The sequence below is a fragment of the Oncorhynchus mykiss genome, chromosome 11 (genome assembly GCF_057628025.1).
Source record: "Oncorhynchus mykiss isolate SJ-2025 chromosome 11, ASM5762802v1, whole genome shotgun sequence".
NCBI classification, from domain to species: Eukaryota; Metazoa; Chordata; class Actinopteri; order Salmoniformes; family Salmonidae; genus Oncorhynchus; species Oncorhynchus mykiss.
In genome coordinates, this window is record NC_143032.1 from 19,193,484 (window position 1) to 19,207,932 (window position 14,449).

At 41.8% G+C, this 14,449-nt stretch overlaps 1 protein-coding gene across 3 annotated transcripts in view; it reads right to left on the bottom strand.

Moving 5' to 3' along the window:
- Window positions 1–14,449, bottom strand: part of LOC110535425 (catenin delta-2) — a 395,208-nt gene that overhangs the window by 90,793 nt on the left and 289,966 nt on the right. For all 3 annotated transcript variants that reach the window (XM_036935119.2, XM_090189680.1, XM_090189681.1), the window contains one exon: window positions 12,556–12,769. In XM_036935119.2, the coding sequence (XP_036791014.2) occupies window positions 12,556–12,769 (214 nt within the window). The remainder of the gene's footprint in view (window positions 1–12,555; window positions 12,770–14,449) is intronic.

A 14,449-nucleotide genomic window follows, 5' to 3' on the forward strand; every position in this document is an offset into this window, starting at 1 on the left:
CCAGACCGACAGACCGAAAGACAGACAGACAGACAGATAAAGAGAGAGATAAAGAGAGCGAGATAGAGAGATAAAGAGAGGGGGGGCAGAGGCCAAACTGGCACAGCAGCAGAGGAGAGGAGAGACATTGTTTAATTCATCTTCTCCAATCAGATCTATTCTGTCCAGTTGAATGCTTATCACAGTTTATAACAGCTTTCAGCGGTCACATGTCCTTGCGGGCCACTTTATAGTTTACCACCAATGTTAGCATACTGGAACTGTATTGTGTAGCAATGTATAGACTAAAGCTGTATTGTGTAGCAGTGTATAGACTAAAGCTGTATTGTGTAGCAGTGTATAGACTAAAGCTGTATTGTGCAATTGTAATAAGTGTTCTACTATACTGCATTATCCTTCTAGTTAGATGTAATAGTAACCTATTACATTCTGCATGCCATTTAAGCAGTCAGTACTGTATTCACAAGCCTTATTTCATTACATTTACCCTGCATACTGTAGTAAACTAAGCTGATTATGCATCTTGTAGTCATAATTGCATATTATTGTGCCCTACAATAGAGTTGAAGTCGGAAGTTTACATACACTTAGGTTGGAGTCAGTAAAACTCGTTTTTCAACCACTCCACACATTTCTTGTTAACAAACTATAGTTTTGGCAAGTCGGTTAGGACATCTACTTTGTGCAAGTCATTTTCCCCCAAATTGTTTAGACAGATTATTTCACTTATAATTCACTGTATCACAATTTCAGTGGGTCCGAAGTTTACATACACTAAGTTGATTGTGCCTTTAAACAACTGGGAAATTTCCAGAAAATTATGTAATGGCTTTAGAAGCTTCTGGTAGGGTAATTGATATCATTTGAGTCAATTGGAGGTGTACCTGCGGATGTATTTCAAGGCGTACCAACAAACTCAGTGCCTCTTTGCTTGACATCATGGGAAAATCAAAAGAAATCAGCCAAGACCTCAGAAAAAAATTGTAGACCTCCACAAGTCTGGTTCATCCTTGAGAGCAAATTCCAAACGGCTGAAGGAGCCACATTCATCTGTACAAACAATAGTACGCAAGTATAAACACCATGGGACCACGCAGCCGTCAATTAGCTCAGGAAGGAGAGGCGTTCTGCCTCCTAGAGATGAACGTACTTTGGTGCGAAAAGTGCAAATCAATCCCAGAACAACAGCAAAGGACCTTGTGATGATACTGGAGGAAACGAGTACAAAAGTATCTATATCCACAGTAAACCGAGACCTATGTCAACATAACCTAAAAGGCCACTCAGCAAAGAAGAAGCCACTGCTCCAAAACCGCCATGAAAAAGCCAGACTACGGTTTGCAACTGCACATGGGGACAAAGATCGTACTTTTTGGAGAAATGTCCTCTTGTCTGATGAAACAAAAATAGAACTGTTTGGCCATAATGACCATCGTTATGTTTGGAGGAAAAAAGGGGAGGCTTGCAAGCCGAAGAACACCATCCCAAACGTCAAGCACGGGGGTGGCAGCATCATGTTGCGGGGGTGCTTTGCTGCAGAAGAGACTGATGCACTTCACAAAATAGATGGTATCATGGTATCATGATGAGGGAAAATTATGTGGATATATTGAAGCAACATCTCAAGACATCAGGCAGGAAGTTAAAGCTTGGTCGCAAATGGGTCTTCCAAATGGACAATGACCCCAAGCATACTTCCAAAGTTGTGGCAAAATCGCTTAACGACAACAAAGTCAAGGTATTGGAGTGGCCATCACAAAGCTCTGACCTCAATCCTATAGAACATTTGTGGGCAGATCTTAAAAAAAAGTGTGTGCGCGCAAGGAGGCCTACAAACCTGACTCAGTTACACCAGCTCTGTCAGGAGGAATGGGCCAAAATTCACCCAACTTATTGTGGGAAGCTTGTGGAAGGCTACCCGAAACATTTTACCCAAGTTAAACAACCAAATACTAATTGAGTGTATGTAAACTTCGGACCCACTGGGAATGTGATGAAAGAAATAAAAGAAATAAAAACTGAAATAAATAATTCTCTCTACTATTATTCTGACATTTCACATTCTTAAAATAAAGTGGTGATCCTAACTGACCTAAGACAGGTCATTTTTACTAGGATTAAATGTCAGGAATTGTGAAAAACTGAGTTTAAATGTATTTGGCTAAGATGTATGTAAACTTCCGACTTCAACTGTATGTCCTTTTTTCTATTCCTTGTAGAACCACATACTCCAGTTGTTCATTAAAGGACCCTAAAGACCACCAGCCCTTGGTTTATGGTGGTGAGGTGGCAAGCCAATTTAGATAGCACCCATACTGCTCTAGCCGGCAGCCTTGTGGCAATTCAGTGTATTCAACCTTGAACACAGGTTTACACTGCCTTAATTAGCGATAGGCATTCCGTTAACGGGACAGTTGTTAATTATGCAGCGCGTTATGTCAAGATCGCAGATTTTAGAGAAACATCAAATGTTGGTAAATACAAGTGTCTTATATTGGCTGAAAGCTTAAATTCTTGTTAATATAACTGCACTGTCCAATTTACAGTAGCTGAAAATGCCATGCTATTGTTTGAGGAGAGCTCCTAACAACAAAACACTTTTTTCAACGTGATAGGTTTGATAAATTCACCTCTTAAGGTGAAATGTGCACTTACATTCTGAAATATTGCTCTGATTTATCATCCAAAGGGTCCCAGAGATAACATGAAGTGTCGTTTTGTTAGATAAAATCCTTTTTCATATCCTAAAAAGGCTCATATAGCACGCACGATCGATTTTGTATTTCCACTCATTCAATTTGCAAAGAAAGGAATCTGTGAAAATCTCACCCTAAACGTTGTTTGAACGAGTCAAATCACATTCGTATGTATTTCTCAGGGATCCTAGAAGGTAACAAGACTTCACTATTTCATTAGGAGTGTAGTATATCCTATAGGACACCATATTTGGTTAGAGAGCGACGCCTTCATGGCACGCCGATGACGCAGGCCGCCATCACTTGAAGGACTGTATCTTTGTCAAATAAGCACCAATCGGGGTCAAACAAAGCTAGCTAGATAGCCAATGAGCTGGGCATTACAGGAGTGTCCGGAAACCCCGTCTCGGTCACAAAATGTAGGCGCTAACCTTTTGCGACATCATGCCTTTTCCTTTTGGACACAATGTATAAGAATATGCAGTTATGAAAACTGGTTGTTTTGCAAATGTTGAACTTATAATATGGCTACTAATACTTAGAAAGCGAAATCAAAGTCCAAGTACACAGATTCGACAATATTCTTGCAGAAAAATGGAATAGGAATGAGAATGTCTCATTCACGATTTGCCCAATGTACCTGGCGACTTGACTCGAAATGTCTTGTTTTTCACTCATTTTTCAAGTTATCCATCTGGAACTTTGCACATACACTGCTGCCATCTTGTGGACACTATCGGAATTACAACCACAGTGATGGCTATAACTATGACCTTTCTCTTGCATTTCAAAGATGGTGGTAGAAAAAGACCATTTTTTTCTTTGTATTTTCTTCTACCAGATCTATTGTGTTATATTCTCCTACATTCAATTCACATTTCCAAAACCTTCAAAGTGCTTCCTTTCAAATGGTACCAATAATATGCATATCCTTGCTTCATGGCCTGGGCTACAGGCAGTTAGATTTGGGTATGTAATTTAGGCGAATTCATCTTCTCCAATCATGTTCCCCAAGAAGATATATATTTTACAATCATAAAGTAGGCTACCCCCCCCCCCCCCCCCCCCTGCGCCTATTTCACACACCAGAGATATTAGGTAAATCATTGAACAACTGTGGCCCCATAAAAATATGTTACGTTGAAAACAAAATGAATTAGATGCTCTTCCTTATTTTAAAAAGTGTCTGTGTTTTCCTTCTCAGACTCATCAGCAACAAAGTACAAGTACCATCAACCTCTCTAATCTCTCTCAGTCTCTTATTGCAATAATGATTACCAGGCCTGATGAGCACCAGTGGTTGACCAGGCCACATAGACATGCTATTAACACGTTACAATAGAGAGAGAGAGAGAGAGAGAGAGAGAGAGAGAGAGAGAGAGAGAGAGAGAGAGCGAGAGAGAGAGAGAGATGGAGCGAGAGAGAGAGATGGAGCGAGAGAGAAAGAGAGAGAGAGAGAGGGAGAATATCTTTATTCTTTTGGAACTTCTTTGAGTACAATGTTTACTGTTCACTTTTATTGTTTATTTAACTTTTGTTTATTATCTAACATTTGTTTCCCATGCCAATTAAACCCTTGAATTGAATTAAGAGAGAGAGGGAGATGGAGAGAGAGAGAGAGATGGAGAGGTGGAGAGAGAGATAGATAGAGACCGTGGTAGACTCTTCATTGATCTAAACTAGAGGAAGGACAACCCGTCCATCACTGTGACTTTGGCCAAGTTCAAATCTCCTGTGCGCGCACACACACACACACACACACACACACACAGACACACTCCTGTCGACCGTAGAAACAAGAACATAGATCTGAAACGCATCACTAGGCACAAGGTTTCCATGGGGACCCAATCATGTGACCACTGGCTTGTGGTTAGTGTGTGTGTTTCCCTAAGGACTAGGATTGTAAGAGTTGGAGGACAGTTTTTAGGAAAGAGAGAGATGATTGCATGACTTCATAAATAAATCATTTCACAAATACGTTAAGACGATGGGTCTGAAGTGGTTATGTTTTATCAACCATAGGATCTCTGTCCGATCTGATTCACCAGTCTCATATTCCCTGACATTAAACCTCACATAGACCACAACACTAACCACTGGATGTAAAGTATCATATTTCCTCCACAGTCTGGTGGGGTATACTCTAGGCCTGTGTTTAAGATATTTAAATGGGCAGGGATGAGACTGGGTCTTGGGCTGGGGTATAGTGTAGCCCATTTCTGGATGCCCGTTGTATATCCTCTGTGAGCAGAACTGCTATCACCAGCCTAGACTCAGACAGTAAATTAAAGCAGTAAATTCTCCCTGAGTCACAGAGACTGGCCATGCATAACACTGCTTCAGAGTTAGCCAGGAAGAGGAAGAGAGAGAGAGAGAGAGAGAGAGAGAGAGAGAGAGAGAGAGAAAGAGAGAGAGAGAGAAGGGGGGTAGAGAGACAGTGAGAGAGAGAGAGAGGGGGGTAGAGAGAGAGAGGGGTAGAGAGACAGTGAGAGGGCGAGAGAGAGAGAGAGCGAGAGAGAAAGAGAGAGAGAGAGGGGGGGGGGTAGAGAGACAGTGAGAGGGCAAGAGAGAGATAGAGAGAGGGGTAGAGAGAGAGGGGGGGGTAGGAGAGGGAGAGACATACAGAGAGAGGGAGAGAGCGGGAGAGAGAGAGAGGAGCGAGAGAGGGGTAGAGAGAGAGAGATAGAGGGGTAGAGAGACAGTGAGAGGGCAGGAGAGGGAAAGAGAGAAAGAGAGAGGAGAGAGAGAGAAGGGTAGAGAGACAGTGAGAGTGCAGGAGAGGGAAAGAGAGAGAGAGAGGAGCGAGAGAGTGTGAGAGAAAGAGAGATAGAGGGGTAGAGAGACAGTGAGAGGGCGAGAGAGGGAAAGAGAGAAAGAGAGAGGAGAGAGAGAGAAGGGTAGAGAGACAGTGAGAGTGCAGGAGAGGGAAAGAGAGAGAGGGGTAGAGAGACAGTGAGAGGGCAGGAGAGGGGTAGAGAGGGAGAGATAGAGGGGTAGAGAGAGAGAGAGAGGAGTGAGAGAGAGAAAGAGAGAGAGAGATAGAGGGGTAGAGAGAGAGTGAGAGGGTGAGAGAGGTAAAGAGAGAGAGAGAGAGGAGCAAGAGAGGGAAAGAGAGAGAGAGGTAGAGGGGTAGAGAGAGAGAGAAGAGTGAGAGAAAGAAAGAGGGGTAGAGAGACAGTGAGAGGGCGAGAGAGAGAGTGAGTGAGAGGGCGAGAGAGGGAAAGAGAGAGAGAGAGAGGGGTAGAGAGACAGTGAGAGGGCGTGTGATTCACTACGGTGAATCACTAAGACAATACAGAAAAACACTACGGGAAAAAAAAGGAACAGCACGTCAGAAATCAGCTCAATGTAATAGAAGAATCCATAGACTCTAACCACTTCTGGGAAAATTGGAAAACACTAAACAAACAACAACACGAAGAATTATCTATCCAAAATTGAGATGTATGGGTAAACCACTTCTCCAATCTTTTTGGCTCTATAACAAAGAAAAAACAGCAAAAACATATATATGATCAAATACACATTTTAGAATCAACTATTAAAGACTTCCAGAACCCACTGGATTCTCCAATTACCTTGAATGAGTTACAGGACAAAATAAAAACCCTCCAACCCAAAAAGGCATGTGGTGTTGATGGTATCCTTAATGAAATGATCAAATATACAGACAACATATTCCAATTGGCTATACTAAAACTTTAACATCATCCTTAGCTCTGGCATCTTCCCCAATATTTGGAACCAAGGACTGATCACCCCAATCCACAAAAGTGGAGACAAATTTGACCCCAATAACTACCGTGGAATATGCGTCAACAGTAACCTTGGGGAAAATCCTCTGCATTATCATTAACAGCACACTCGTACATTTCCTCAATGAAAACAATGTACTGAGCAAATGTCAAAATGTCAAATACAAATTGATGGAAAGTGGTGTTGGGGGTAAAACATACGACATTATAAAATCCATGTACACAAACAACAAGTGTGCTGTTAAAATTGGCAAAAAACACACATTTCTTCACACAGGGTCGCGGGGTGAGACAGGCATGCAGCTTAAGCCCCACCCTCTTCAACATATATATCAACGAATTGGCGCGGGCACTAGAAAAGTCTGCAGCACCCGGCCTCACCCTACTAGAATCTGAAGTCAAATGTCTACTGGTGCTTCTGTCACCAACCAAGGAGGGCCTACAGCAGCACCTAGATCTTCTGCACAGATTCTGTCAGACCTGGGCCCTGACAGCAAATCTCAGTAAGACCAAAATAATGGTGTTCCAAAAAAGGTCCAGTCGCCAGGACCACAACTACAAATTCCATCTAGACACTGTTGCCCTAGAGCACACAAAAAACTATACATACATTGGCCTAAACATCAGCGCCACAGGTAACTTCCACAAAGCTGTGAACGATCTGAGAGACAAGGCAAGAAGGGCATTCTATGCCATCAAAAGGAACATAAATTTCAACATACCAATTAGGATCTGGCTAAAAATACACCCCCACCCCTCGTCTTACCAGACTGTTCTCTGTTCTGCCGGTGCATGGAAAATCCCGCTAGCTCTATATTATCTGCGTCGTCGTTCAGCCACGACTCGGTGAAACATAATATATTACAGGTTTTAATGTCCCGTTGGGAGGATAATTGTAATTGTAGGTCAACCAATTTTATGTTACAATGATTGCATGTTAGCCAGTAGAACGGATGGCAGTGGGAGTTTACTCGCTCGCCCACGGATTCTCAGAAGGCACCCCAACCTGTGCCCCCTTTTCCTGCATCTTTTCATCACGCAAGTCATAAGAGACTGTAGCAGCAACATTGTGTGCAAAATAAGTAAAAAGATAAGTTTCAAACTACGCAAAAAAAAAAGAACAATGTTTAGTAAAACGTATGTGGAATATCATGAATATCATGAATATCATGAATATCATGCTTCGCATATACAGTGCCTTGCGAAAGTATTCGGCCCCCTTGAACTTTGCGACCTTTTGCCACATTTCAGGCTTCAAACATAAAGATATAAAACTGTATTTTTTTGTGAAGAATCAACAACAAGTGGGACACAATCATGAAGTGGAACGACATTTATTGGATATTTCAAACTTTTTTAACAAATCAAAAACTGAAAAATTCAGCGTGCAAAATTATTCAGCCCCTTTACTTTCAGTGCAGCAAACTCTCTCCAGAAGTTCAGTGAGGATCTCTGTATGACCCAATGTTGACCTAAATGACTAATGATGATAAATACAATCCACCTGTGTGTAATCAAGTCTCTGTATAAATGCACCTGCACTGTGATAGTCTCAGAGGTCCGTTAAAAGCGCAGAGAGCATCATGAAGAACAAGGAACACACCAGGCAGGTCCGAGATACTGTTGTGAAGAAGTTTAAAGCCGGATTTGGATACAAAAAGATTTCCCAAGCTTTAAACATCCCAAGGAGCACTGTGCAAGCGATAATATTGAAATGGAAGGAGTATCAGACCATTGCAAATCTACCAAGACCTGGCCGTCCCTCTAAACTTTCAGCTCATACAAGGAGAAGACTGATCAGAGATGCAGCCAAGAGGCCCATGATCACTCTGGATGAACTGCAGAGATCTACAGCTGAGGTGGGAGACTCTGTCCATAGGACAACAAATCTGGCCTTGATGGAAGAGTGGCAAGAAGAAAGCCATTTCTTAAAGATATCCATAAAAAGTGTTGTTTAAAGTTTGCCACAAGCCACCTGGGAGACACACCAAACATGTGGAAGAAGGTGCTCTGGTCAGATGAAACCAAAATTGAACTTTTTGGCAACAATGCAAAACGTTATGTTTGGCGTAAAAGCAACACAGCTGAACACACCATCCCCACTGTCAAACATGGTGGTGGCAGCATCATGGTTTGGGCCTGCTTTTCCTCAGCAGGGCCAGGGAAGATGGTTAAAATTGATGGGAAGATGGATGGAGCCAAATACAGGACCATTCTGGAAGAAAACCTGATGGAGTCTGCAAAAGACCTGAGACTGGGACGGAGATTTGTCTTCCAACAAGACAATGATCCAAAACATAAAGCAAAATCTACAATGGAATGGTTCAAAAATAAACATATCCAGGTGTTAGAATGGCAAAGTCAAAGTCCAGACCTGAATCCAATCGAGAATCTGTGGAAAGAACTGAAAACTGCTGTTCACAAATGCTCTCCATCCAACCTCACTGAGCTCGAGCTGTTTTGCAAGGAGGAATGGGGAAAAAATTCAGTCTCTCGATGTGCAAAACTGATAGAGACATACCCCAAGCGACTTACCGCTGTAATCGCAGCAAAAGGTGGCGCTACAAAGTATTAACTTAAGGGGGCTGAATAATTTTGCACGCCCAATTTTCAGTTTTTGATTTGTTAAAAAAGCTTGAAATATCCAATAAATGTCGTTCCACTTCATGATTGTGTCCCACTTGTTGTTGATTCTTCACAAAAAAATACAGTTTTATATCTTTATGTTTGAAGCCTGAAATGTGGCAAAAGGTTGCAGAGTTCAAGGGGGCCGAATACTTTCGCAAGGCACTGTATAACTAGCTATCTAATGTAAATATGAAGTTGTCGCTCAACAACATCAAGTTTATCGGGTATCCTACTAAAGCACGTAGCTAACATTAGCTATCGTATTTAGCTAAAGTAAAGGCACGGCAGGCTGCAAATAACTATCTTTTCAAAGATATATGTTTAAATAAACGTGATCATTTTGAGGCCAAGAAAATACTAGTTACATTTGAACACTGCAGGAGATTCTTTGCTCGTCTTCTTTGCCATCTTTCCTTTGTTTTTGTTTACTTTCAGAGAGCTGTCAAATCTCAAAGCCCCCCTTTCATCCATTTTGTATGCAAAACTTTACAGTCCATTCATACTACATAAGAAGCCAAAACAGGTATGACATCCGGGCATTTAAAGCATACTTGATTTTTGAAATGTCACATACTATTCTTTGCATATTAAAAAAAGCCTACTATTTAGGATGCTAGTATGGGTATTCGCACACATACATTGTTTTTGGCCCTCTGTGTCCTCAGTGTCCGTTGAGACTGTCTGACCGAGAGATGAGCGTTGTTGCTGTGAGGGAGGAGTCAGAGGTCAAACTGGACATGAGGGTCACGCTTCCTCTCACTTCCCTTATCTCTGAACAAAATAACGCTACAAAAGAAGCCTCTGTCTGTATTTGTGCCTTTGTTTTCGCGTCAGTGTGCCGGTGTGCCTGTGTGTGTGTTCGTGTATGTGTGTCTGTGTGCCTGTGTGTGTGTTCGTGTATGTGTGTCTGTTCGTGTATGTGTGTCTGTGTGTGTTTATCTCTGAACAAGCTCTCTCCACGGAAAGGGAGAAGAAGAAATTATTACTCCTGAATTACAGTTTAAACACCGTTTCACTGTGTAAGAAAAATGTGATTGACTGGGTATCGAACACAGGTCATCAGTGACACTCAAGACCATGTTAGCCCACTGAGCTAAAGCCTAGGCATTAGCACTGGGAGTTAACACAAGTCATCAAGTCTTAAATGCTATTTCAAGAGTTCTAATTTCTCCCCTCAGTGGTTTGAAGGCCTTTACAATAGAGTCTATTCTGGCTCTGTCACATACTGCCTGCCAGCCCAAAGGGCGGCCAATTTAGGCAGGGGTACCCGCTCCATCGGATTAGCTGATAGGCTTCTTAATGCCCATTCACAAGGCTAATCACTAGTCACAGATGGGCTGGGACCAAGTATATCTGGAACCTCCCATCAGAGATAAACACGCATGAACGTTCACAGACAAACACACACACACACACAAAAGCTTGGATTAAGGTCCCCAGATGTTGATATAGCCTGATGTAAAATAGTCTTTCAGGATCTCTCCTTGGCTAGCCTGTCTTAGAAGCCTTAAACTTATTACGGCTAAGATCCCGTTAACGGGAACAGCCAATGAAAGTGCAGGGCGCCAAATTCAAAACAACAGAAATCTCATAATTAAAATTCCTCAAACATACAAGTATTTTACACCATTTTCAAGATAGAATTGTTGGTAATCCCACCATAGTGTCCGATTTCAAAAAGGCTTTACGACGAAAGCACACAATCTGATTATGTTAGGTCAGTACCTAGTCACAGAAAAACACAGCAATTTTTCCAGCCAAAGAGAGGAGTCACAAAAAGCAGAAATATAGATAAAATTAATCACTAACCTTTGATGATCTTCATCAGATGACACTCATAGGGCTTCATGTGACACAATACATGTATGTTTTGTTCGATAAAGTTCATATTTATATCCAAAAATCTCAGTTTACATTGGCGTGTTACGTTCAGTAATGTTTTGCTTCCAAAACATCCAGTGATTTTGCAGAGAGCCACATCAATTTACAGAAATACTCATAATAAACATTGACAAAAGATACAAGGGTTATGCATGGAACTTTAGATAAACTTCTCCTAAATGCAACCGCTGTGTCAGATTTCAAAAAAGCTGTACCGAAAAAGCACACCATGCTATAATCTGAGTACAGCGCTCAGAGACCAAAACAAGCCATACAGATATCCGCCATGTTGTGGAGCCAACAGAAGTCAGAAATAGCATTATAAATATTCACTTACCTTTGATGATCTTCATCGGAATGCACTCCCAGGAATCCCAGTTCCACAATAAATGTTTGTTTTGTTCGATAATGTCCATCATTTATGTCCAAATACCTCCTTTTTGTTCACGCCTTTAGTTCACAAATCCAAATTCACGATGCGCAGGCCAGACGAAAAGTCTAAAAATTCCATTACAGTTCGTAGAAACATGTCAAACGATGTATAGAATCAATCTTTAGAATGTTTTTAACATAAATCTTCAATAATGTTTCAACCGGAGAATTCCTTTGTCTTTAGAAATGCAATGGAATGCAACTCTCACGGGAGCGCGCCTGAATGAGGCCTCTTACTCAACCAGTAGAAGCCTCAAACAAGGTTCTAAAGACTGTTGTCATCTAGTGAAAGCTTTAGGAAGTGCAAATGGACCAAATTTACACTGTATCTTGGATAGGCAATGACTTGAAAAACTACAAACCTCAGATTTCCCACTTCCTGGTTGGATTTTTTCTCAGGATTTTGCCTGCCATATGAGTTCTATTATACTCACAGACATCATTCAAACAGTTTTTGAAGTGTGTTTTCTATCAAAATCTACTAATAATATGCATGTCTTAGCTTCTGGGCCTGAGTAGCAGGCAGTTTACTCTGGGCACCTTATTCATCCAAGCTACTCAATACTGTCCCCAAGCCATAAGAAGTTTTAACAAAGGTTCTAATGCTCCACACCAAACCAACACACACTGATGTTCTCACTGTTCTCACCTAAGGGGCTAAAGAAACATGACTGCTGTAAAAACTGCAATCTCACAGAGATACCAAGGCCAACAAAAACTCATATCTGGCAGATAGAAACATCCCCAGAAAAGACTGAAAGAAGCAAAACAGACGTGTGTTCAGTGTGTGGGAGTTGTTTGTTTCTCATATTTGTTGACTAGTGAGGGAGTTTGTTCCCAGCGTCACAGAGAGAAGCACTGTGGTTTGTGTTAATATTTCAGTGTGTGCTCTCAAATACAGTTGAGACTTTGTCTGTTCGTGTACAATGACAGTCTGAGTATTCGGACAGAATGCTAGCGGTGTGACTTGAAACCGTTGAATTCACTGATCCTGCTTTCCTTCAAATTGTTTTCTCTACTGAGCAGCTATGTTCTCCTGCTAGTGACTAAGTCTGGACTTATGAGTAATTAAACCATTGGAAACAGTTATCACTGTCTTCTGGAATTTAGAGGTGTCAGTGTGTGTACGTGTATGTGTGTGTGTCATATGTGTCCTGTACCTGTGACCAGTTCTCGTATCTCCACGTCTCCCGTCTTGCGTAGCAGGCGTACGAGGGCAGGTATGCCCCCAAAGTTCTTCAGGGTGATCTTGTTGTCGTCGTTGGCCTTGCCGTAGACCAGGTTCCTCAAGGCTCCACAGGCACTGCGGTGGACCTCACTCATACGGTGGTCCAACAGGTCTACCAGCAGCTGGATCCCACCCTGACGACGAATCTGATGATTAATCAGACAGAGAAAGAGAGAGAAATAGTGGTGAAAAAGGTCAGTGACCTTGCTTGAAGACGTGTTGGCTTCCCAAGCAAATGCCTCAGCGGCACACAGATGGGCTACATTGAAGAAAATAGCCACTTGCTGTCATCGATTGTAAAAAACTGTTGAGTTTGAAAACTACTAGTCAAACTAAGAAATCAAACTGATAACAAATTAAACCATTTAGGGGAGGGGTGGTAGGCTTAGGGGAAAATAATAATAAAGGAAAATATATTAAAAAAATACATATGGGGGAATGGAAATGATGCAGACAATTATATTGATAGAACCCACTATCTGCAATATTTAAGCTGATCTACCCGTGAATTTTTTTTTTAATAAAATAAAAACACAATTCGAAATGAAACCACAAAATGTAAATTCTAATCATGTACACTCAGTGATTTCCAGGGAGATGAGACAGACAAGAACTTCAAACTGTTTTTCCAGCAGTCTCGCCCTCCAGGAGTTACAATCCTAACCTTCCCCCGCTGGTGTTACAGACATAGCCTTCCCCCACTGTTTCACAACAGGGCCTTCTGGAACCATCAGGGGGCCAATGAGCAGAGAGCGAAAGGAGGGTTCCAACCAGTCATCAGGGAGTTATAATGATCCTAGATCTCGGTAGTGGTTCACAGGAGGTCATTAACCATAGAAACATTTATATGTCCATAACAACCAACTGGTGAATATTTGGAGTTGTGTTTGTGTGTGTATGTGTGTGAGTGCGTGCGCGTGTCTTAGATCCTAAACAAATTTTTGCACAAAATGTGAGAAAAATAACATTTCTGTGTGTATGCTAAATTTCTGGGATCTTTAATTTCAGCTCATGAAATATGGGACCAACACTTTACATGTTGCGTTTATATTTTTGTTCAGTATAAATAGTGTTCATATTTCCTGCTATAAAGAGCTGCTGGCAATGATTACAAGTGCCTTTCTCCTTTAAAGGCTTCGCTCTGTTCTTGACCTGAACCTTCTACACACAAGCCTTAGATAGCATCCTCACACAGAGGGAGAGACAGAAACAGAGAGAGCGAGAGAGAGGACAAGGTAGAAAGGGAGTGAGAAGGGAATGAAAGACATTGCAGAAGTTTATCTCTCCAAATTAATTTCAGTTATCTTTTCAATTAAGCCGGATTAACACTGAACTGAATACTAAACAAACCACATACATTGATACTCAAAAGCATCCCTCTCCTCTCCTCGCCTCACTCATCTTCTCTCCTCTCATCTCCTCTCCCCTCTCCTAGCCTCTCTTCTACCCCCTCCCCCCACGTGACACGTACAGCCACTAAGGGGACAATACTCTTGATGATCTAATAATCCACATAAAAGTGCATTGCCTCCATACCTAGGAGCAGTATATAAAGGTGATTATGCTGTGGATTGATTTGTTTGTGGCCTGCGGTTTCATGGCGGGCATAGCTACTGCACTACCTTTACCGCTAGTAGTTAATGTTTGCTACAGCTGCTTGGCACGGGTGGAGTGGGAATTGTGGGAAATGTGATCGGCTGGCTTCGGGATACGGGAGACCATGACAGGAACGCCAAGCAGGGAATGTGTGGAAAGTGTGGCAACGTTCATAGCCATGTGTGTGAGCCTTTGTTACAGATCTGTACATTACACACACAATTAGCTTT